The sequence below is a fragment of the Calliphora vicina genome, chromosome 4 (assembly GCF_958450345.1).
Source record: "Calliphora vicina chromosome 4, idCalVici1.1, whole genome shotgun sequence".
In the NCBI taxonomy this organism is placed as follows: domain Eukaryota; kingdom Metazoa; phylum Arthropoda; class Insecta; order Diptera; family Calliphoridae; genus Calliphora; species Calliphora vicina.
The window spans coordinates 57,022,061-57,046,876 of record NC_088783.1 but is presented as its reverse complement, the minus strand read 5'-3'; the positions used below and the strand labels follow the sequence as shown (position 1 = coordinate 57,046,876).

Sequence of the window (24,816 nt, the reverse complement as noted above, 5' to 3'; positions counted from 1 at the left end):
AAAACAAAAGTGGAATTATTAAACCAACAAAAATATTAAATAAAATGTGTTTCATTTAGAACAAGACGCGTACAAAATAACAATAATAAGTAGTAATGACTTATTAAACCCCAGATAATTTATTTACAATAGACATTTACTAATGACGATAGTACTATTGACCAGGTACTTCTTTTGGGACCATATGTAGACATTGGAACCAGAGACTCACTAATACATTTAAGTAATTCTATTCTGAACTTTTCTGAAGCAGATGTCGATAATGAAACAGCGTATTTTCAGGCCGTAGTTTTTATTCCGATCGATTTCGTGTTAGGTTCTTCAGATTCCTAGTAATTTATTAATTCCAAAAATATTTCATAATTCTGATTTTAATTTGTCAGCGTTTTTCATATTAAAACAAATGTTAAGGTTTTGGTACAGAAATTGATTAAAAATTTTAAAAAACCAAAAAATTACAATCAAATATCAATTCCACTTTGAAAAACGAAAGAAATTTTCGTTTTATTTTTTCTGAAGAAGCAAAATACGAAATTTATTCCACTTTCGATCAGAATGAAATTCTATGACAGGCCTGTTTGTTAGCTTCGTTGACAATGTCGACAAAAAGTCACCAAAATAGCCGAAACTCCGGGACTATAACTATTTACCGACTAAAACTTTTTACCGATACAACTTTTCCCGGTTAGCAGAACCCGAGCGAGCGAGCAGTCGCTCGCACAGTGTTGGTTTTTAAGTGCAAATTTTTATACCCTTCACCTTTCCGTTTGTAATTTCCACAATATAATTTTTCGATCCTATAAACTATATATATTCTGGATCCTTATAGACAGCGGAGTCGATTAAGCCATGTCCGTCTGTCTGTCTGTTGAAATCAACTTTCCGAAAAATAACTTACATACATGATTCATACATCAATATATCCGGAATTCTTCCGGCTCGGTTGTTATTTAAAATCGAGAAAATCGGTTCACAAATGGCTGAGATATCTGGATTACAAAGTCATTAATATAGACAATATGGATATCTAATGATAGATATTTCAAAGACTAAAGTTGTCAAATATTCGACATATTCTAAAAACCGGTTTTCGACATATTCTTCGAATAATTCGAAAAAGCATAATTTTTAAAAACCGGTTTTTGGTTTTTTCTATCAAAAACCGGTTCGAATAACCGGTTTTTAGCCTTTTTTGTCAATTGGCTTGTAATTTCTACATTTTTCATTTGCGACCCCACAAAGTATATATATTCTGGATCGTTATAGATAGCGAAGTCGATATTGCCATGTCCATCTGTTCACCACTATGTTGAAATCAACTTTCCGTGGCCCCCAAATTACTTACATACGTGATTCATACATCAATATATCGGGAATTCTTCCGGCTCGATTGCTATTTAAAATCGAGAAAAGCGGTCCACAAATGGCTGAGATATAAAAAAAAAACAGGACAACCTCGATTTCTGACCTATTTTTGACCCATATCTGGATTACTAAATCATTAATATAGACAATAGATATCTAATGATAGATATTTCAAAGACCTGTACAACGACATATATGTATGTATAAGGCCATAGTAAGTCAAGGGGTCAAAATCGGAAAAATATTTTTTTGAATTTTTTTGTCAGAAATTATTTTTCCCCAAAAAAGATTTTTTTAAAATCAAAAATTAAAAAAAAAATTTAGAAAAAAATATTTTTAAAAAAAAAAATAAAAAAATATTTTTAAGTATAAATTTGGTGAAGGGTATATAAGATTCGGCACAGCCGAATATAGCACTCTTACTTTTGTATTAAAAATAATCGCATAAAATCTTAAAATAAATTTTAAAAAATATTCGATTTTGTCGAATAATTCGAGACAAAAAAACCGGTTTGTCGAATAACTCGAAAACCGTCCTTTTGTAAAAACCGGATTAAAAAAACGGGAAATTGGAAAAAAACCGGTTTTTCGAATAATTTGAAAACTGGTTTGACAACTCTATCAAAGACCTTTGCAACGACGTATATAAGACCACAGTAAGTTGGACCTACAATGGGTCAAAATCGGAAAAAAAAAATTTATAAATTTTAATTGAATTTTTTTTGTCACCAAAAGTTTTTTTCGCTATATATTAAAAAAAAATTAAAAACCCAAAAATTTGTTTTTTAAATTTAAAAAAAAAACAAATCGATTTTTTTTTTCAAAAAATGAAAAAAAACGTATCTCTGGAACTTAACCAATGAGGAACCCATACTAAAAACAAAACAAATGCAGGGGGCTTACTCCCTAATTCGGTTCCAAAGGAAATCGTTACGAATTACAATGTATTTAGCACACAATTTCGAACATTTCCGTTTTCGGATTTAGTTACGCAGTAAACCCCCAAAAAAGACCACTACTTAATGACTTAAAGTCAAGTTTATGTTTAATTTTTATTTACTATGCTTTTTTTTAAGTAGTAATGACGACAAATGGTTTAAATTGCGTAAAACAAGCATTTTATTTTAACCTAAACAAATAATATAAAACCCTTAAATAAGACAACAAGAGTAATAGGTATATAATTTTATAAACTTTTTATTAAAGTAATTGTGGTGTTTTCTATTTTGTTTGTTTTGTATTACAAATTGGTTTGTTTTTGAAACAGGCATTCTACAATAATGATTACGCTTTTAATTAGTTTAAATTTGCCCAATATAACGAAATTATTTTCAAAATAATTCTGAGACAAAAAGGCAACATAATTTAAAGAATTTAAATATAGAAAAATAAATTAAGAAAAAGCCTATAAATTTGTGGTGGTAAACAGCAAATGAATGATGATGACGAAGCCAGTTCTACTGGCAAATACACACAGATGTTTTAAGTTTTGTGAAAGGTGGAATGAAAACTAATACAAGACACAAAGAGGATGTTTTTTCGAATACAGAAAGCGTGTTTGGTGTTGGTGTTGTAGTAATTTCTTCAAGGAAAATGTAGATAACAAAGAAGTCAATGTTTAACTGCAGCAAGAAGCGGGTGTGGGATCCAAACCGGAACGTTTTGTAATAGCAAGACGAGTAAATTCTTCAGCGGTAGTGGGATGAATACCAACAGTGTTCAATAAGATTTTCATGGTAAGGCCAGATCTATATAGTAGAAGAAAGAAATATTAAAATAAATATTTTTAAAGATTTTGTAAAAGAAAACATACTTGACAGCAGCGGCAAAACCTTGAATAACTTCACCAGCTGAGGGTCCTACATAATGCAGACCCAATACTTTTTGGTCACCACTACGTTCGGCCACGGCCTTAACATAACAATAACGCACACTCTTTTGGGGAATAAAGAATTCTGTGGGCTTGTAGAAACCATGGAATACTTCAATGTTATCTTCACCAAACTTCTTGATGGCATCCTCTTCAGCCATACCAACGCAGGCATATTCTAGGGGAGAAAATACAGTGGTGGCCACATCTGTGTAATCCATAACCTGCTTGGAGTTGCCAAACAAACGACGAGCCAATAGACGACCAGCATGAATGGCTACAGGAGTCAATTCGGGACGACCATGAATAATATCACCAATAGCATAAACATTGGGTACATTTGTCTGTTCAGCCTCGTTGACAGCGATTTTGTCATTCTTCACCTGAACACCGGCACCGGGCAAATTGAGATCTTCAACCAAACCCTTACGACCAATAGCCCACAAGACAGTATCGTAAACATCGCTGCCTTCTTCTTGAGTCTCGGTGTTAATGTATTTCACCAAGAGACGGCCCTCAGGAGTTTTCTCCACCGATTTGGGTATGGTTTTGTGCAAGAAGGGAATGCCACGTTCAACCATAGAGTCGGCAACAATATTGGCCATCTGTTGATCGAAACCACGCAAGACAATAGAGCGCACCATAACGGTGGCATCATAGCCCAAACCCTTAAGGAAACCAGCACATTCCAAACCAATATCTAATAAAAAAAAAGTAAGAGAATAAAAACAATGTTCACTAATTGTTAAAAATAAATATGTACTTACATCCAGCACCCACCACCAAGGTTTTGCCGGGGGCTCTGTCTAAACTGAAAAGATCATCACTGGTAATGCCATATTCCATGGCACCGGGAATATCGGGATAACGGGGACGGCAACCAACAGCTATGACAATATTACGAGCAGTTAGAGAACGTTCGGAGTTATTTTTCATTTTAGCCACAACGGTGTAAGGATCTTTCAAAGAACCCAAGCCATTAATGTACTCAACTTTCCTAAATTGGAGAATTTCAATTAGTAATTACAATTTTCTGTTTATGAAGGTAGAAAGCAAAAACTTACTTGTCACGCAAATCCACACGAGTCACCCAATTCACGGATTTAATGTGATTTTGTACAGCCTGCACCAATTTACTCCAGTCTGGTTTGATGTTATCTTTGTCAGGGATTTCCCAGCCATAAGCAGCGGCTTCCTTTATTATTGAAATTAAAAATTAAAATTAATAAATTATAATTCAACATATTCTAATATAGAAACTTACATGCACTGCTTCACCCAAAAGAGAGGCTTGATGCATTAGTTTTTTGGGAATGCAACCAACATTGACGCAGGTACCACCAATACCCCATTTGGTACCCAGTGGTGTGGGTGTTACGTAATCTAGACAGGCAACTTTAGCTCCATTTGCAACGGCTTCTTTGGCACAAGCTAAACCACCTGAACCTCCTCCAACTACAATTAGGTCGTAATCGTATTCATCTGCAAATTAGCAATAGGAAATTAGTAAAAAAAAAAATAAGATGAGAATTCCTAACTTAGCTTAAGCTGTATGGTGTTTTTGGTGTGTGTATGATGAATGTTGTGAGTTGATGTTGATGTTTGTTTGTTGAAATGTAGATGTTTTTAAATGCTTGCATCACTATTAATTATTTACACTCTTGGCTTGAATTTTATTTATCTATGATTATTGTTTATTATGTACACTATTTTTGTTTATTTGTTACACTTTTGTAAGAACTAAAAACACTTTTCAATAATGTGTAAATATTAATTTTTCGCTTCCGTAGAACTATGTACGAGGGAGACAAGAAAACTGCACCCCGTTTCTACAACTTGTTAGAAGTTTTCGAATCGAAAAAGTTTAAAAATTCTGGTAGTCATTTAGTTTTTAACAGGATGGTTTAGTTAATGTTCAAACTAAATATATTAATAGTATATACACAATAAAGGATTTACTCCTACTCGTTCTGTGTTTAACTAGAAGTTTATAAATATTTCGAATGGAAAGTTCCTCACATAAATACAATATAGAAACGTGCTACTGTTTCCAGAATCATCCCAATTACTCGAATTTTAGAAAATCTCAGTAATTAACTTTTAACAAATTTGTGATATTTAATAAATTTCACAAGCTGTAAACTCGAAATTGATATAGTTTTTGAAAGTTTATTAAAAATTTTAACTTTTGCTGCTATGTTCGAAAATTCGAAATTATTTTCGAAACTTCGAAAATCGTTGAAAAATATTTGTAATGCTTTCTAATGCTTGTTTTAATTGCAATTTAAACCACCAACTGTCATACTTAGATTAAATAACAATTAATCAACTATAAAACATTTTTTATTGTTTTTGTATTAAACTAAAATTTACACTATTATATTATATTCAACTTTTTAATACAGATAAAAGGTTTACAATATCACATTTCACTGTAGGTTATCTAACTAATAAAATTAAACAATGCTACAACCTATTAAGTTTTATTAATATTGCATGTTGTGAGAAATTTAATTTTACACATTTTTATTAGCGATCGAAAATAAGGGGTGCACTTATTTTCAAGAAGGGATCACTTCAAAAATTCTGAAAGGAAATTATTTATGCGAGAAATTTGTTGATATATAAATCGTTGAGAGAAATAAAATTGTAAAAGCGATTAACACTCTTCAACAGGTTCGTAATTTATAAGAAACTTAGAGTTTTGACAGCTTCATTTGAAAGAGATTTCTTAAATAAATGTAGTTTGACAGTCACCATAACAAAATTTCATATACATACACATCTGCTCAAAATAATAGATACACCAAAATTTATTTTTTAAAAACGAAAAAAAATAATGGTATATTGTAAAATTATAAAAAAAATTCAGTCGATTTTTATTTATAGTTAAAAGGAGAGTAAAAAACAAAAACAAAATATTTCATAATTAATAATAAATATTATAAAGTAAATTAAATTTCTTAAATTTCGAAAAATTTGGTGCTCATAATAATAGATACATTTTTAAAAATTCTTATTAAACAAAAGCTAATAAATTTTATCTTAAAAAAATTAGTTTATTATTGAAGTAAAGCTAGTATCCAGTATATCCACCTTTGTTTTGTAAAACTTTCTCCACTCTTCTGGGCATACTGGATATCAAGTTCTGACACTTCTCCAATGGAATCTCGTACCATATTTTTTGCGTTTTCTCCCATAAATCGTCTTTATTTTTGAAAACTTCCTTCGAAAGCCTTATCTTTAATTCACTCCACAAGTTTTCTATTGGGTTTAAATCAGGGGATTGGCTGGGCCAGCTTAAAACAGGTACGTTATTCTCCAAGAACCAGTTTTTAACTAATCTTGAACTATGTTTTGGGTCGTTGTCCTGCTGGAATGTCCATATTAATGGCATATTTTCCGATGCATATGGAAGCATTACGTTTTCCAATATGTCTCTATACCCACTAGCATTCATGGTATCTTCTATTCGGAATATCGGACCAACACATTCCATGAAAAGCAACCCCAAACCATTATGTTTCCCCCGCCATGTTTTACCGTCTTTTTTGTAAATTTAACGTGGAATTCTTTTCCTTTTGGTCGGCGTACATTTCTTTGGCAGTCGTTTCCAAACAAATTTATTTTTGTTTCGTCGCTCCATAAAATATTTCTCCATTTTTTTTCGCCTTCACACCCGGACCATTGTAAGTGCTCTTTAGCAAATTCTAATCTTGTCTTGATATTTTTTTTGCGCATTAGTGGCACTTTTCTGGCAATTCTTCCCGGCAATTTAGCTTGTAAAAGACGACGACGAACTGTTTGTGGACTGATTTCGTTACATAGTTCCGCAGAAATAGCTTTCGATGATATGAAAGGGTCTTTTTTAACCATAAGGACGATCCGCCTATCTGTTTCTGGACTGGTTTTCTTTGGTCTACCGCGAGTTTCTATTTTTTGTTTTTTAGATAAAGCATTTTGGACAAAATGTAAAGATCTTCCTATGCTCTTTGCTATTTCCCGTAATGATTTCCCTTGATTTCTCATCGTTTGAACAATTTTTTTCTCATCTTCGGTACAATGATGATTTCGTCCCATTTTCTTCAAAAGAGTCCTATTTTTTATAAAATTGTTGCTAAAATTTAAATTATACTTACTGTTTCACGTAAATAGGAACAAAAAATTGCACAAAAAAAAAATTTTATATAAACAAATTACAAATTACTGATGTGTATCTATTTTTATGAGCAAATAATTTTTTGTAATTCAAATAAATTCGTTTTTAAAAATCAACATGAAAGCAAATAGTTGCCAGATTTTTGACTGACATGACATTGCCAGATAGAAATTTTAATAATATGATGTATTCTTAACGCTTGCGAGGAAATTTTCAATGTTACCGCCATTTAAATTTTTTCCAATTAGGTGTATCTATTATTTTGAGCAGATGTGTATGTATAAATAATAATCTGCTTTACTCTGTTTGATTTTTATTTACGATAAAAAATAAATCAACTTGTATATACAGTGGTTGACAAAACAATGGAAACTTTTCTAAATATTCCATATGTAGCCCAAAATTTAAAATATTTTTTTAAAATAAAAACTTTTTTTTTGGTATTTTACTTGTATAGTTTTATTTATATAAATTAACTGAAAAACAAACAACATAATTAATTATATTCTGAAAAAAAGGGAACAAAATTAAAAATATTCACTATTTCGCTACTGACAAAACAATGGAAACTTTTAAACTTCTGCAAGAAAGAAGTGCAAAACGAAAATAATATTTAAAAGAACGATGTAAAAAGCATCCTGTTTACAGTTATTTTATTTATTTTTAAATTCTGGTAATTTTTCACAATTTCTTTTTCTAAGTTTTTCGCATAATTGCTTTTTTCAAAGTTAACGAAAATGGCTAAAGTTAATATTTGTGAAGACTTAAGAAATAAAATAATTAACGATTTTAAAGCTGGTTTAAAACAAAAAAGTATCTGTGACAAATATTCAATAAATAAATCAGCAGTTTCAAAAATTATAAAGAAATTTCGTGAGACCGGTGCTGTAAAAACTCAACATTTAGGTGGAAGACCTCGTAAGCAGTTTCAAAAATTATAAAGAAATTTCGTGAGACCGGTTCTGTAAAAACTCAACATTTAGGTGGAAGACCTCGTAAGACTACTCCTAGACAAGATAATTTAATAGCGAGAGAGTTCAAGAAATTCCCAAAAATAACTCCTGAGAGGTTGTTAATAGCCTAAAATTAGAAATAAGTACCCGAACAGTTAGTCGCAGGGCAAATGCGGCTGGTCTTTGTTGCTATCGTCCTGTGAAAAAACCACTAATTTCTAAAAAGAACCGTTCTGCTCGTCTACAATTTGCCAGGGATCATTTAAACTGGTCGATACAGATATGGAATACTGTCCTCTTTTCCGACGAATCCAAATACAGTTTAAGAGGCAGTGATGGGAGAACATTTGTAAGACGACCAAAGGGAAAAAGGAAAAGTACACAAATAAGACTGTAAAGTTTGGCGGTGGCAATATTATGGTATGGGGATGTTTTCAGGGCAAGGTATGGGCCCAATTCATATTATAAAAGATACCATGACAGGTATAGGATACATAACCATATTAAACGATGTTATGTATCCATGCGCTGAGGAAAATATGCCCATAGTTTGGAGATTCACACCTCTAGGGTTGTAAGCGAGTGGTTACAATCCAACGGGGTACGTGTTTTGAAGTGGCCTGCCCAATCGCCAGATCTCAATCCCATAGAAAATCTATTGGAAATTGTATATTGTAAAATAATGACCCAAAATTACACCAGGAAGGAAGATTTATCGGAGGCGGTTATAAGGGAATGGCAAAATATTTCAAAGGAGACCATTGACTCTTTAATTCGTTCAATGCATCGTCGATGTGTAGCAGTTATAAAAAATAAGGGATACCCAACAAAATATTGAGTTATTGCAAAGTTTAGACCATATTTGTTAAAATAATACCTAAGTTTCCATTGTTTTGTAATAAATTAATCTTTTAATTTTGTTTTCTCATTTTTAGAATTTAATTAATTATGTCCTTTGTTTTTTGTTAAATTAAGTTAATAAAAGTATACAAATAAAATACTACAAAAATGTTAAAATTTTTTAAAAAATTATTTCAGATTTTAGGCCACTAATGAAAATAAATTTTTAAAAAATTTATTTTAATTTATTTGTGGCATTAAAAATGTTGATGAAATTAAAAACAAGTAAGAAAATATAGACGATCAAGCTCGTCCATGTAATAGCCAAAACAGGTGCTAAAACCAAAACAGGTGGAAGTGGACCTTTAATGACCGCTCGCCATTAAATTTGCTTGATTTCTTTCTATATGGAACTTATTTGTGTTGAATTTTATGTGGATATCAATATTTTTAAGAGATTTAATAAAGCAAAGTAAAGTAATTTTCGGAATTGGGAACTATGACCAATAATGGACCGATTGCCACGTCATTTCTGTATATTTTAAACATGGTTTTGTTAAATTTTATATCGATAGCGACATTTTTCAGATATTTATGCTGTGAGTTATATCGATCCACAAAGTGGAAAAAGTGATTCTGATTTAAATCATAAAATCAGGTTTCGGTCAAAAGAATATGTTCGAAATTTAATTCAAATTTTCAAAACGCAATCAATCATCCTCACATTTTAATAGCTTTTAGAATTTTAGATTTTTGAATACTTAATTATTTTGATTAATTCATTAAAATAAAAACATTTTTTTAATTTATAAATATTTCAATTAACAATTATTTTTCTAAATTGAAATAATTTAGAATAATTTGTATTTCTTTAAACAATTTTAGTTAGCATTCATTATTATTTTTTTTTTTAAATTATTGATTATTATCAATTTTATACATATTTATTTTGTCATTGACAATACAAATTACTTTAATGCAACGTCATACATTTTATATTATATTCCACATTAAACCAGGGGAGAGAAGATTATTGTTCAAATTTCATAATCTATTAAATTTAATAAATTATTTGTTTCATTAACTTATACATTCTACACTTTAAAAGAAACAAACATGCAGTCATACTTTTTATTTACTTTTTTTTCTTAATATTTGTCATCAATTTATAAATGATAAAATCTAAAAACAAAAAAACACATTCATTTTCGAAAATATAAGTATGTTTTAGCCGTTTTAAAAGAAAATACCACTTGTTACTAGGTATTTTTTTTTAAATGATGCACAAATTTATTAAATTAATACCTAATCCTTTTGGTCGCGGACAATATAAACGTGAGAAAACGGCACCCATGTTAGATTTGTTTGGAAATTTTTTTGAAATTCTTAATAAACAACTAAGTATTTGTAAAAAAGACGGCTGCAATCTTTCAATTCACACAAAACACTAACTCTCTCTATAGCCACTTGTAAACGAGCAATAATCAAATTTGTATTTGGCAAAAAACAGCAACAAAATATAATGATGATTTCATCTATCACATTTATTTTGTGTTAATATTTCACATTTCATTATTTGCACGAGTAGTAGGTTGAGTAGAGAAGAGTAGCAGTAGTTGATGTATTGTAATGAATATTAAAATTCTAAAGAGATTTGAAAAACATGCATAAAAAATTCAAAAAAAAACTACGTTGTAGTTTGCAAACTCTTACTCAAACACAAATATTCACAGGGAGAGTAATACTGTGAGAGAATTTTAATAATATTTTTAGCAAAAATCCCCATATATTACCTTCAACTGTCAAATTATTAATTTGACCAATATTCAAGTAGTAGTTATAGTATTTTATACAACTTAAACAGATAAGAAAACTAACAATAAATCTACAAATAATTCGCATGCTTAGAGAAAAGCATGTGTCTTTGATAGTGCGAGTGACCGATAGATAAAGAAAGAACCTTTACTTAACATTTGAAAGGTTTTTGCTCTGCCAAAACTCACGTTCTCTGCTGGATTTGTAATTAAATACTTTTTTCCCAAGTCATGCTTGTTTAAAAAACCAGTTTAATTGCTATGTATGTGAATCATGATTTTGTTATAATATAGAAATTTTAGCAAAATTTTAAGAAAGAAACAAGTTAACAAAGTATAATTTATAGAAAATTGTTCATTAAGATGGAATTTCTAGTTTTTACAGTTAAATACGATATAAACCTATAAAAAAGTCTTATTGATGTTGATTTTATAATGAATTTGATGCAAAACATTTGAAATACATTTTGTATTTAGTTGAGAACCCAACAATTTGTTTAAATAATTCAAGTTCAATTAATAATTTCTCAATGTGATTTTTAATATTCAATCAACAATTCTCATTTCATAAATTAATAATGTAACATCGTTGTATTTTTCAAGACAGTGCTAAATTTTACACTTGCATTCATATAAAAACCTGCTAAGCTAAATATACACATCTGCTCAAAATAATAGATACACCTAATTGGAAAAAATTTAAATGGCGGTAACATTGAAAATTTCCTCGCAAGCGTTAAGAATACATCATATTATTAAAATTTCTATCTGGCAATGTCATGTCAGTCAAAAATCTGGCAACTATTTGCTTTCATGTTGATTTTTAAAAACGAATTTATTTGAATTACAAAAAATTATTTGCTCATAAAAATAGATACACATCAGTAATTTGTAATTTGTTTATATACAATTTTTTTTTTTGTGCAATTTTTTGTTCCTATTTACGTGAAACAGTAAGTATAATTTAAATTTTAGCAACAATTTTATAAAAAATAGGACTCTTTTGAAGAAAATGGGACGAAATCATCATTGTACCGAAGATGAGAAAAAAATTGTTCAAACGATGAGAAATCAAGGAAAATCATTACGGGAAATAGCAAAGAGCATAGGAAGATCTTTACATTTTGTCCAAAATGCTTTATCTAAAAAACAAAAAAGAGAAACTCGCGGTAGACCAAAGAAAACCAGTCCAGAAACAGATAGGCGGATCGTCCTTATGGTTAAAAAAGACCCTTTCATATTATCGAAAGCTATTTCTGCGGAGCTATGTAACGAAATCAGTCCACAAACAGTTCGTCGTCGTCTTTTACAAGCTAAATTGCCTGGAAGAATTGCCAGAAAAGTGCCACTAATGCGCCAAAAAAATATCAAGACAAGATTAGAATTTGCTAAAGAGCACTTACAATGGTCCGGGTGTGAAGGCGAAAAAAATGGAGAAATATTTTATGGAGCGACGAAACAAAAATAAATTTGTTTGGAAACGACTGCCAAAGAAATGTACGCCGACCAAAAGGAAAAGAATTCCACGTAAAATTTACAAAAAAGACGGTAAAACATGGCGGGGGAAACATAATGGTTTGGGGTTGCTTTTCATGGAATGGTGTTGGTCCGATATTCCGAATAGAAGATACCATGAATGCTAGTGGGTATAGAGACATATTGGAAAACGTAATGCTTCCATATGCATCGGAAAATATGCCATTAATATGGACATTCCAGCAGGACAACGACCCAAAACATAGTTCAAGATTAGTTAAAAACTGGTTCTTGGAGAATAACGTACCTGTTTTAAGCTGGCCCAGCCAATCCCCTGATTTAAACCCAATAGAAAACTTGTGGAGTGAATTAAAGATAAGGCTTTCGAAGGAAGTTTTCAAAAATAAAGACGATTTATGGGAGAAAACGCAAAAAATATGGTACGAGATTCCATTGGAGAAGTGTCAGAACTTGATATCCAGTATGCCCAGAAGAGTGGAGAAAGTTTTACAAAACAAAGGTGGATATACTGGATACTAGCTTTACTTTAATAATAAACTAATTTTTTTAAGATAAAATTTATTAGCTTTTGTTTAATAAGAATTTTTAAAAATGTATCTATTATTATGAGCACCAAATTTTTCGAAATTTAAGAAATTTAATTTACTTTATAATATTTATTATTAATTATGAAATATTTTGTTTTTGTTTTTTACTCTCCTTTTAACTATAAATAAAAATCGACTGAATTTTTTTTATAATTTTACAATATACCATTATTTTTTTTCGTTTTTAAAAAATAAATTTTGGTGTATCTATTATTTTGAGCAGATGTGTATACCCTTCACAAGAAGGTGAAGGGTACAAATACTGTCAAAAGCAATACATTGATACCTCTTATTGTACTTATATTGTCGACTGACATCTACTGATTCATCAGTGGACTAAAGTTTACAGATGTTCTAAAAATAAATTATATTTTCGTGACATTGTTCTACCGAAATATAACAAAAAAAATAAGAGAAATTCCGTTGGTTTCTATGTGAGCACATTTGAAGAGGTAAGTGGTTGAGATACCATTTAGTTTAGTTTGGAAGGGTTTGAACTATGTGCACTTCCACTCGGAGACCATAAGGTCCCTTGTGATTCCCTTCAAGAGTCAGATATAGAGATATAGAAAATAAAGAAGAAGAAAATTAGTAGTGTGCTCTTCAAGAGCTCTCCTGCAATCCTCCAATATGCTAGAATGTATTATATGACATTTCAAAGATAAATTGTCACAGACACCTCTGTGGCGTGTGCTTTTATCAACTCCGTGAATTTCCAGATCGCGAAGATCTCTGCCTGGAAGACGCTGCATTCGTTAGAGGGTCTATATGACCATTAAATTTCGCTATCGACCAGAGTCCATCTTGGATCCATCAATGAAAACTGCACCCCTTCGAACCGTTGATCGGATCCAATCCATTCATCCCTACTGGGGGTGAGACACCGAAGTTAAAAATCGCGACCCTATGATCAGAGATTCCCGTGGGAATATTTTCCTGACTGATAAGACCTGCCTCACACAATATCTTAGTGTGACCTTCCCGCAAAGGTTTCACTAACGAGGACTCAAATAATCTAAGTAAGTTTCTTGAACTCCACCTTGTTGCGTTGATAATCCTGTTATCCAGCATTGAAACTGTCCAAATCGTAAACCCAAAGTTCCACTAACGAATCACTAATACCTATATCTTTATGTAATTAAAAGCTCCTTCTTTATCCTTAGATGTGTATCTATTAGTCGTTCTAGTGTCATCAAGAGATAACACGATATGCTAAAGGTTTATTTTGGTTTCGAGTGGCTGGCCTTAGAGTCTTTAGTTATGAAAACTACCTTAACCTCCCTCCACCTCCTATGCAGATATCTCCTACTGAGACTGCTCTTAAAGATATCCCCCCAAAAGAAATAATGTCATCTCCGGGATGTTATATACATACCATGAGATATGATGGAACTTTGAAATAAAATGGCGCAAGATCCCCATAAATCATGCTGCTCTTATCCTGCTGGCACACAATGGTTTAGAAGCTATTTATTTTGAAAATAATTCGATAATGCTGAAGTGTATTTGAGTTGATTTGTATTTACATGGGATCATAGTTGGAATGGGGGCTAGTGGGTGGCCCCCAAAGTGCTCACAAATCACTAAAAATTTCAAAGGATATAAATAGTGTTCAATAATGTATATAAAATACTTGATACCATCATGGATGTGCATTTATTTTATAATTTTTTTGAAAACGTTTTATCCTGAGAAATTTTAAAGTCCAAAGCTATCTGACACGATAAAAAAAACTGAGTACGCAGTGTTACATTGTATGGTCTCTACTTTCACGTATATATCGATTTTCAATGTATATGGAAAAAATATTAATATTGTTACGGAGAGGAAAAGTTTCGATTTAAAAAAATTATTTCTGTCGAACACTAAAAAATCAGAGCAGAAAAATTTTGTTTTTTTTTACAAAAATATAATAAAAAAAATACCAAACCATTTGTTTAAAGATATTATTCTTTCATAGAAAATATCAATGGAATTTACATATATTTTCTATAATCTTTGAAATTTCTAAAAGTCATTTTACTGTTGTCAACTTGACAAAATAATAACAATCGTAAATTCATAATATTGTATTAATAATAAAAAGTTAAAAGGTATTTTTTTTATCTATATAATCTAATCAAATCCTATATGTATAATCTTATCTAATCTAAAACCCTTTTAATCTTAACAATATGATAAAGAAATACATATGTAAATTATAACAAATATACATAAATATTGTTTAATAATTACATAGTTTACAAATAAACTTAATAATTCTAATCTTTAATACAAATCATTTTAAACTTGTTCACTCTTTAATACTGAAAATAATATAGAAAAAAAATCACTTAATATTAAAAGTAATATAAACCAACTACCGGGATGACAATTTATTAAAAAGAAATAGTTATTTATTTCCGAAGCCATTAGTAATCATTAGTGACGTCATTAAAACACTTTCAAATTTAAACAATTTATAAATAAGAAAATAAATAAAACAAACTAAACACAATTCTCTACAATATAAAGAAAATTCCAGATAATATTTCTACAACATGACACTGCATATTATATTGTAGAATAAAAACTACTATAAACAAAATATGTATGTATGCATGTATAAAAAAAAACTTTGCAATTAAGTTAAACACAAACAATTAATTGCAGAAATAAAACAAACAGAATAATTGCAACCGAGACGTTAAGGAGGAAAACCAGGTGAACAATTAAACTCACACTAGGTTAGTGTGCAACAGCAGCAAGTGCATTATTATACAATAATATATAAAACCTTTCATACCATCATGATTAATAATAATTTCTTCGTCTTCTTGTTGTTCCTCCTCTTCATCCTCTTCAACATTTGTAACTTCCGACTCTTCATCACTCATATTACGTTTTAACCGTATGTCAAGATAATCAGATTGATAAACGGAACGACGTTTATCTTTTGAATTTTTAGCTTCAGATGCGGGTAAAAATACAAAATAATTCATATGACTTTAAGCAGAGGAATTTGTAAGGAGTAAAAACAATAACTCTTACTTGTTAGGACGTTGAAAGAAAACTAATTACTTTATGGAAGTAATATCCTTGAATATGACTTTAGGCATTCGCAACTGCTAGTTGAAGTTGAAGTTATTATAATACATATAACTAAGAAAATCAAATATAGAATCATAAAAAAAGTAAATTATATAGGTAGGTATTGTAGTGTTAATCTATAGGTTTTCTAAACAAACCACCTCTTAAAAAATGTTTGTGGGAGAAAAATCGATTGAAGTTGTTCTTCCAATTTTAACGCCTTTTGCTTGTATTTGTTATTTATCAGATTTTTTTTTATCAATTAACTGAGTTAAAGTTTATTATTCATTCGTATTCTTAATTTTGATTTGTTGGCAATTGCTTAGTTATTTAAAGCACAAATATTTTAGTTAAATATTTTTAAGATTTTTTACTTTACTTTTCTTTTATTAGCACCGATGTTTAGTTTGCACTGTTTAGTTTCTGTATGCCGTTTAGAAAGAAAAACACTTGTAATGATTACGAATTGAAAGTTTTGACTTTACAAGTGTCATAGCAACTAGAATAAAAATAGTTAATAAACATGAATTATAAATTGAAAAAGGTAATTTGTGTTAATGTGCCTCTTTTATTAGGCATTTAGATTTAAAGCAAAATACATTTTTACTAATGATAAGAGTTGAACCGAATATTCGGTTTTGGATTACGTAAACATTAGTTCTCGGTCATTATTTACCTAAAACTTAAACTTTAAAAATGAAAAAACAGGGGTCGAACTACTGTATTCGTGTTCAAATGAGCCATCTTATATGTTTTTGAAAAACATTTAAGAAATCTATTACAAATTTAAAGCTGCTCCAGAAAAACTAATCCCTCCAAAAATGCTCTTTTAGATAAAGAAACAATGTGATTTTTAACAAAAGTTTTAGGAAATATAGAACATTAAATTATATTATAAACTAGTTGACCGCCTCGGCTTTGCCCGGTATCATTTGCTAATGTTAGTTCTTCAAGTTTCTCCAACCCACATACACCTGCCTGTTCTTATTTATTTGCAAATAAATTATCTAAATTTGTACTGCATACTTTAGGGATCTTTTATATTACAGTTGACTGGACTCAAAAAAAAAAATCGAGTTTTACCTGGAATTTTTGAATTTTTTTCTTTACAAACCATCTTCTGAAAATTTTGAATCGAATAAAAAAAAATCAGCAAAATCGTTCCAGCCATTCTCACGTGATGCCATTAAATACATGGACCATTTCATTTTTATATACATATATATAGACTGATAATTTGTTTAGATTCGGCCGAATATTATGTTAGTTTCGGTTTAAGCCTGAGAGAAATTGTTTCATTCGGACTCTATGAATGATGTATTAGATTTAAATAATAATAACAAAGGCCAGGATATGAATAATTTTCCAATGTGAAAACTAACAAATTGTACAACACATACAGTCATGGTCAAAATAATTGGTTGACCTGATGACATTTTAAATTCAATCAGAAAATAAAACAATTAGTTGTATTGTTGTTGGGTTGAAACTCCTTGGCCGAAGATTTTCGGTTCATTTCGTTACATAGAACCGGCTGTCGTGTTAACACCGCTTCACGAGGAAACTAACCGGAAGAGTCATCCAAACTCGACATTACAAAGTTGGAGTCTATCCGAGGCATGTCAGACAGGAACTACACAAATACGAGGAGATCATATAAAGGTATGTGCAGGATCTTTTTGATCCATTTGATCGCCGCTCGTATATTACAGCTTTGAACGGCATACATAGAGACGCAATCAATTACACCGTAGGAGGATACCGTAACTCACCCTCCCCCATATTACTTATAACCCACCCTCCACCTCACCAAAATTTCAATTTATATTCTCATAGCACTATCTACAAATAGCATTTCTTCTTTGTTTGGCGTTTTCTTGGGGCTCCGCTATAATTAAATTTTGGGTAAGCAATTGTGTGTCTTTGACATTCGCTTTAGTTAAAAAACTTGCTACATTAAGATCTAATGCATGGGTAAACGTAGTTACAAACAATTTTAGTATGTTTCTAGAAAAAAGAAAATTATTGGCTTTGGTGCAAGTAGTTGCAAAAAAAATTGAGTATGGAATGAAGCCTGACCTTCCCAAAAATAACCACATATGTATCATTCCTTGGGCAAATGCAGTCAACATAAGTTCTATACTACAGAAGACAAAGAACTTTTTCGTAACTTCACAAAAACATTACAAATAAAAACACTAAATTTTACACATAATATAAACATTTAGTAAAATATTTTTTTTAAAAAAAAAAAACACTTTTTCCTACTACACTTTTCCTGCAATTTTTTTTAAATTTTTTCACCTTGAAAACTTTATTTAAAAAATGTAAACATTCACAGCTGTTAATATACAAACTGAGTGGACAATTGGCATTTATGTCGTCGAAGTGTTAGGAATTGAACCGTATTTTTTTTTTCAAAAAGCGAAAGTTGAACATTTGAATTTTTTTTTTTTCAAAAATTGGAAATGCGCACATTGTGCAATCCTACTTCACTATTTCCTGTGGATTTATGGACTGATCCTGTCGAAGTAGCACAATTCCTTGGACTTGAACAATATGCAGAACCCCCTGATTAAATATTGTAAAATTGTTTATGCTGCTACAACAACAACAACAATTAGTAGTGTTATATTCGTCTGTTGCAAATCTTATATTCTCATCGCCAATATAATACGGAAGTGGTTTACAATTTCGTATCCACATGAATTTGTTGCGTTTCGACACCTCTCTTAATGTTAAGTTAATGTCCAAATTCTTGTATTGTCAAGACGTGTGGTTAAAAACAAAAACACATCTATGTATATCAATCACCAAGTGGTATTATTAGACTTAAAAATTAAAAATTTTGACAAGATATTTTACCGCCAAATGTGAAAAATGTGTAATTAGCTGACAAAGAGATCTATCATTCTAGCAATAATTAATACATACTGACTTACCACTTGTCTGAAAATCAGTACAATTTTATTCCCATTTTTCCTATTCAAATTCAATAGGAAAAAACTATCGGTGAATTTTTATTCATATAAAACTGGGAGTTTTGCTATAACAGAATTTTAGGATTTTAACATTCTCACAAATAATGTATGTTTGAAAGCAACATATTGAACTGAGGATCCAATGTTGCTTTTAAATAATTGTATTTTAATACAATTAAAATGAAGTAATCAATTGGTTTGTTTAACTAATAGTTTTGCTACATTACAATAGTTTGCTTACTTTTTAGGTATATTGAAAATTTCCAACGCTAATTTGAGGTCTTAAAAATTTTCGTCAAAAATCCATTAATCTTTTAAGCTAAAACAAGTAAAGCTACGTTTCCGCATATACCGTAATCGACGCCGATAACGAAAACTGAAACTGAAAAACGTTGGTGTTCGTCACCGTCTCATTTCTGAATAGTTTCAGTTGGGTGCGTTGCGGCATAAAACAGAAACGAAATTTTCGAATTTGTTTTTTAATTTATTTTAAAAAAGTTTTTTCCAATTTTTTTTTTTAATTTTTTTTATTTTATTGAAAAAAATATGACAAAAAATTTATTTTTCGAGGTTATCCCGGGTTTTTCCTTATATCTCAGCCATTTATAGACTGAGATATCATGTATTTAAGTTATTTGGGGCTACGGAAAGTTGATTTCAACATACTGACGGACAAACGGACATAGCTATATCGACTTGTGGGGTCGCAAATGAAAAATGCATTACAAACGGAATGACAAACTTATATATACCCATGCCAGAAACGTGAACAAAATTATTTTTATACAGACTATTCTAAAACGTGAACAAACTCGTAAACGTGAACCTCCTAGGTAAAAATTAGTTCACGTTATCGCGAGTTCACTGTAATTGATTTAATAATATTAGAATAAAAATCAACCAAATTAAAGAAATTTTCTGAAATGTCACTGGGGAAAACAGCAACAGGTTTTCTGGCAACTCCTGACAACACAAACAGCTGAGGAGAATATTAATTATTGAACTGGAATATTATAGAATTCCCTTCCAATTAGAAGTTCACAAAACAACAACTATCATCATAGATAACAAAAAACAATTTCATATTAAATTGCAAAATTAAAATCAAAATTATAGCTGTTTCTAAAAACAAGTTGGCCCAACAAGACTACTAGTGAGGTTAGAAAGTAAATAAATACAAAATAAAAAAATCTATATTGTAAAAGAAATCAACAAGATAAGCAAAATTGTGAATTGGCGAAAATAACAAAAAAAATGTAAAGTAACAATGACTTGGCAAAAATCGCGTCGTCACATAGCAAACAAAAACAAATTCAAGAATCACTCATTAAATTTATGTGAAAATTATAAACAATTTTGTGAAATTCAAACAATTATATAATTGCAACAAATTCCTAAATAATTGTTTCGCAAAATAACATTGGAATTATTCAGAAAACTTACGATTTTGTGTGGCTGCTCCTCTTTGGCTTTGAGTGTTGCTCATAAAACGTTTGTGCATGAAATTTGTGGAGGAACTACGTCGCGAAGTGCCCGCTACAATCGTGCAATTGGAGGAACGTATAAATGTAACACAAGCACGAGAATTCCATATCGTAAACATACTTAATACTATAATTATGTTAATTTAATAATTAAAATAAGTATTTTGTTTTAATTTCACTTTTTAACACGAATATTGCAAATATCTCGTTTTTTTCTTGCTTATAAACTGACAAATCGTTTGACATTTATACTCTGCCTTGGAAGTCGGCTTGGAATATGTGAAAACAGGTTAAAAAGAGAAAGAGAACACAAGAACAAAACAACTTATTGGAATGTTAGAGGTTGTTAAAGAGAAAGAGAGAAATGATAACATAACTTTTCTGGCAAGAAAGAGCACAAAATTAAATATGCAAAAAAAGCAACAATTGTTAAGAAATTAAAAAAAAGGCCGACATATTTGTTTTTGCATTTTCTTTTACTATTAATGAAGCTTTTTTTCTACAAATTTGTAAATTTTCTCTATTTATTAACAATAGAATTGTTAATTTTAATTGAACTTTTTAGAAAATCTCATTTGCTTATCTTTATGGTGTGGTAAAAAATATAAAATTTTTATTATAATCTTTATTGTTTTGACGTTTTCTTTTATTTCCCAGATAAGTTTATCAAAAGTACGGCACGTAATAGTTTCACATAGATCGTAACCCTACAAAAAATAAACCTACAAGCAACCTCATCATCGTTTCCATTCATCGTCGTCGCACTATTCAACGTGTTTTAAACTAATTATTACTACAAAAACAACTTCATCACGAACTACAATTGAACTTTGTAAAGACCCGGAAATCATGAATTCTATACTAATTACTGGTTGTAATCGTGGCCTTGGTCTGGGTCTAGTTAAAGCATTGGTTAAACTTCCCAAACCACCACAACACTTATTTGCCACATGTCGCAATAAGGATCAAGCCAAGGTAATGTACATACATATAATTTCCCCATTTGATTTGTCTTAAAAAATAAGGAGGAAAAATTGTCTGGTGTACTCACTTATGGGTGCCATTTTTAGTTGTTGTACTGCTTCTTGCGGTTTTTGTTGTTCTAAATGTAATTCTTGCTGCGTATCCAGAACTTTTGCAAAATTTGTGATAAATATTAATACACTTAATTGTTTTACAATTATTTTCACACACTTTTTTTCTTCGAAATTATTTTATAAATATTTTTACAATTTTTATTAACACCACTTGGTATTTTTATTCACTTTTTTCAATTAAATTCTTCTACTTCGTTGTTTCCTCTAGAAAACTTAGAAATGAAATAAGCGCCGTTGGTTTTTGCGTTTACTTTTAGCTTTTTTTCACTTTTGAAATTCCCTTTTATCTTCTTTTGGTTTTGAAAGAAATATGACAACAACTTTCCAGTCGCTCTTATTGTTTCTATTTTTTTCTAGTGATTTGCAAAATGTCAACATGATTTCCAATTGGAATTATTTCGCAGGGTTGTATTTTAAAAAAATAAACGGTTATCGTTCGTGGGCATTATTTTTATGGAATTTTAGGTAAAAATTGTAGGGATATTTTTAAAGTCATGAAGAAAGATGATTTCTTAATAGGAAATGTTGATCATCAAGAATTTCACAAGTGACAAATGTCCTATATAGAGAATTTTGAGCATAACTAGCGACGTAGAGGAAATATTGAGGTTTATAAATTAAATTTGTATACCTTTATAAATTTTTAGCTCATTATCGATAGATTTCATTTCTAATAGAAATTTTGAACCAACTAACAATATACAGTGGTTGCCAATACAATGGAAACTTTTCCAAAATATAAAAATAAATCCAAGAAATTTGTATTGCTTTAGTATTTAGTGTTTCACATTTGGTTAAAGGTCATGTTTTTGAAACCTATAAATACGGAATATAGTTTTCAAAAAGTTTCCATTGTATTGTAAAACACTGTCCTTTCCATAGAAAATTTTAGGTTAGTTAACGACAAATTTATTATTTATTTTATGTTTAACCTTATAAGGACCTACAGGGTCACAGACTTAGATGGCTAGGAAATAGATTTCTGGACGAACTTGGTAGTGTTGCTGGCTGCAAACTGAGCAACATACTAGGTTTCATTAGGGGAATAGGGTGGCTATCTAAGGGACGTTCTACGGCGATTCCAAATCCGTAAAAAATTCTCTTTCTTTCTTTCTATTTTTAACAGGCGGTATTTTGGACTCTTCTCTTATTCTAAGGCTATCCTCATTGTCTACATCTATTGAAGGGAATCACAATGGACCACAAGGTGTCCGAGTGGAAGTGCACATAGTGTACACCCCTTCCTAACCTAACCTATAAGGACCTATGAGCTCGGAAAATTTTTAAATAAATGGATTAGCTTTTTTTTTTAAATTTTGACTTGACAAATATAAATTTTCTAGGTTTTCATTTAAAATATAAAGTTTAAAAAAGAACATTTATAGTTGTGGCATCCTTCAAAGCATTTGAGAAACAATGGAAACTTTTAAACTTTAGCAAATTTTGAGAAAATTTAGCGACTAATTAGATTTACTTTATCTAACTACCATTACATTTCCCTTCTATATGCTTCAAATAATTTTATTATTCCTATTCCATTTCAGGAACTTCAAGAATTGGCTTCTCAAAATTCCAACATACACATTGTGGAAATTGGTATGTGTAATACCTTAAGATTATTAAAATATAAAATAACTATGAACTATCCTCCCTTAGATTTACGCAACTACAATTCCTACGATAATTTAATCAAACAAATCGAAGATATTACCCAAGACAATGGTCTGAATGTCCTCTTCAACAATGCTGGCGTTTCACCCAAATCCACCAGAATCCATCTTACCAAAGCTGAAGATTTAATGAGTACTTTCGAAACGAATACCGTGGTACCGGTTATGCTGGCCAAAGCCTGTCTGCCTTTGTTGAAAAAAGCCTCAAAGGCCAAGGAAAATTTAGATTTTGGCGTTAATCGTGCCGCCATTATAAATATGAGCTCAGTTTTAGGCTCAATTGAGTCCAATGTCGAAGGTGGTCTTTATGCTTATCGCACTTCAAAGTCTGCTCTCAATGCTGCCACAAAATCGTTGAGCATTGATTTGTATCCCAATAAAATATTGTGTGTTGCCTTACATCCCGGTTGGGTGCGCACCGATATGGGTGGTGTGAAGGCGCCGCTAGATGTTGAACCCACAACGGCTGAAATTGTAGAGACTGTTATGAAGTTCAATGCAAAACATAATGGTGGTTTCTATCAGTACAATGGTGAGCAATTGCCCTGGTAGTGAGAGGAGTAAGATTGGAAGGATACGAGTGGCTTATGAATTGTACATTTTGTAAAAGTAGTTGTAGTTTGTTAAAGTTGTTAAATAAAGAGATAATAAAGAAAATGTGAAATAAAGTGAAATAATGCCTACAAATAACAAACATGATTGCTGCAATAATACATATAAGGTAAGGTAATGTTGCTATTTAAAATCGGGAGAATCGGCATACAAGCAAAAAACCACTGGATTACTTGAATAAAAATATTTTTGCCATACAATTTTCACACATATTTTGATCACTAATATTTTTGCAGCAAAGAAAAATATTTATAAAAATGTTCCCACAAAGGGTATATAAGATTCGGCACTGCCGAATATAGCTCTCTTACTTGCTTGTTGTAAATAATGTGACTTACTAATTGAATATTAGCAAAAGTTTCCATTGTATTGTCAACCACTGTATATTATAGCGGAGTCTGTATAGTTATGTTCGCCAATCTGTTGAAATCAACTTTGGGAAGCCTCCAAACAACACATAAATATGATTAGTACATTAATAAATCAGGTTGGGTTGCTATTTCAAATTGGAAAAATCGGCCCACAAATGGCTGAGATATAAGCAAATAATCACGACGCACAGTGGGTTGAATGGTACCCAAAGTGGCGATTAATTCATAGAAGCCGTAGTTTTAAAATATTATATTTTTTTTATAAAAACACAGCATTTTAGAAAAAAATGTTAAAAAAGGTTAAGCGCATTATTGTTTTTTTTTGGAAAAAAAGACCTTAGTTCACAATTTATGCTGTAACTTTGGATTGGAAAGCCATAAATTAATGAATTAAATTGGAAATAAAAGCATACTTAATATGCTATTAAAAAATTCAAAACATAAATT

At 30.5% G+C, this 24,816-nt stretch overlaps 2 protein-coding genes across 6 annotated transcripts; one reads left to right on the top strand and one right to left on the bottom strand.

The window, feature by feature from the left end:
* Nucleotides 1–2,538: 2,538 nt before the first annotated feature.
* Nucleotides 2,539–21,911, bottom strand: Trxr1 (Thioredoxin reductase 1). 3 transcript variants are annotated; one of them, XM_065510131.1, is made up of 6 exons: nt 21,671–21,911; nt 4,500–4,717; nt 4,300–4,430; nt 4,003–4,232; nt 3,179–3,935; nt 2,539–3,113 (listed from the first exon to the last, which is right to left on the bottom strand). In XM_065510131.1, the coding sequence occupies exons 1-6, from the start codon at nt 21,681–21,683 to the stop codon at nt 2,984–2,986; spliced, it is 1,479 nt and encodes a 492-aa protein (XP_065366203.1). In that variant the 5' UTR covers nt 21,684–21,911; the 3' UTR covers nt 2,539–2,983. The 3 variants fall into 3 exon arrangements, with proteins under 3 accessions (XP_065366203.1, XP_065366201.1, XP_065366202.1); XM_065510129.1 differs by lacking the exon at nt 21,671–21,911 and adding an exon at nt 20,579–20,848; XM_065510130.1 differs by lacking the exon at nt 21,671–21,911 and adding an exon at nt 10,493–10,639.
* On the top strand, nt 20,165–24,080 carry sni (SDR family oxidoreductase sniffer). Of its 3 annotated transcripts, none has more exons than XM_065510132.1 (4): nt 20,165–20,293; nt 21,277–21,594; nt 23,261–23,312; nt 23,373–24,080. In XM_065510132.1, the coding sequence occupies exons 2-4, from the start codon at nt 21,469–21,471 to the stop codon at nt 23,936–23,938; spliced, it is 744 nt and encodes a 247-aa protein (XP_065366204.1). In that variant the 5' UTR covers nt 20,165–20,293; nt 21,277–21,468; the 3' UTR covers nt 23,939–24,080. The 3 variants fall into 3 exon arrangements, with proteins under 3 accessions (XP_065366204.1, XP_065366205.1, XP_065366206.1); XM_065510133.1 differs by having other exon boundaries at nt 20,201–20,301; XM_065510134.1 differs by lacking the exon at nt 20,165–20,293 and adding an exon at nt 20,599–20,730.
* The last annotated feature ends 736 nt before the right edge of the window (nt 24,081–24,816 follow it).

Excerpts from the sequence above, each read along its gene's own strand:
- Trxr1 (XM_065510129.1), bottom strand. The coding sequence starts at position 20,738 with ATGTTTACGATATGGAATTCTCGTGCTTGTGTTACATTTATACGTTCC. Across the intron at positions 4,718-20,578 it reads AGGAGCAGCCACACAAAATC|ATGAATACGATTACGACCTA; the intron begins GTAAGTTTTCTG and ends GCTAATTTGCAG. Across the intron at positions 4,233-4,299 it reads CGTGTGGATTTGCGTGACAA|GAAAGTTGAGTACATTAATG; the intron begins GTAAGTTTTTGC and ends TCTCCAATTTAG.
- sni (XM_065510132.1), top strand. The coding sequence starts at position 21,469 with ATGAATTCTATACTAATTACTGGTTGTAATCGTGGCCTTGGTCTGGGT. Across the intron at positions 21,595-23,260 it reads GCAATAAGGATCAAGCCAAG|GAACTTCAAGAATTGGCTTC; the intron begins GTAATGTACATA and ends ATTCCATTTCAG. Across the intron at positions 23,313-23,372 it reads CATACACATTGTGGAAATTG|ATTTACGCAACTACAATTCC; the intron begins GTATGTGTAATA and ends ATCCTCCCTTAG.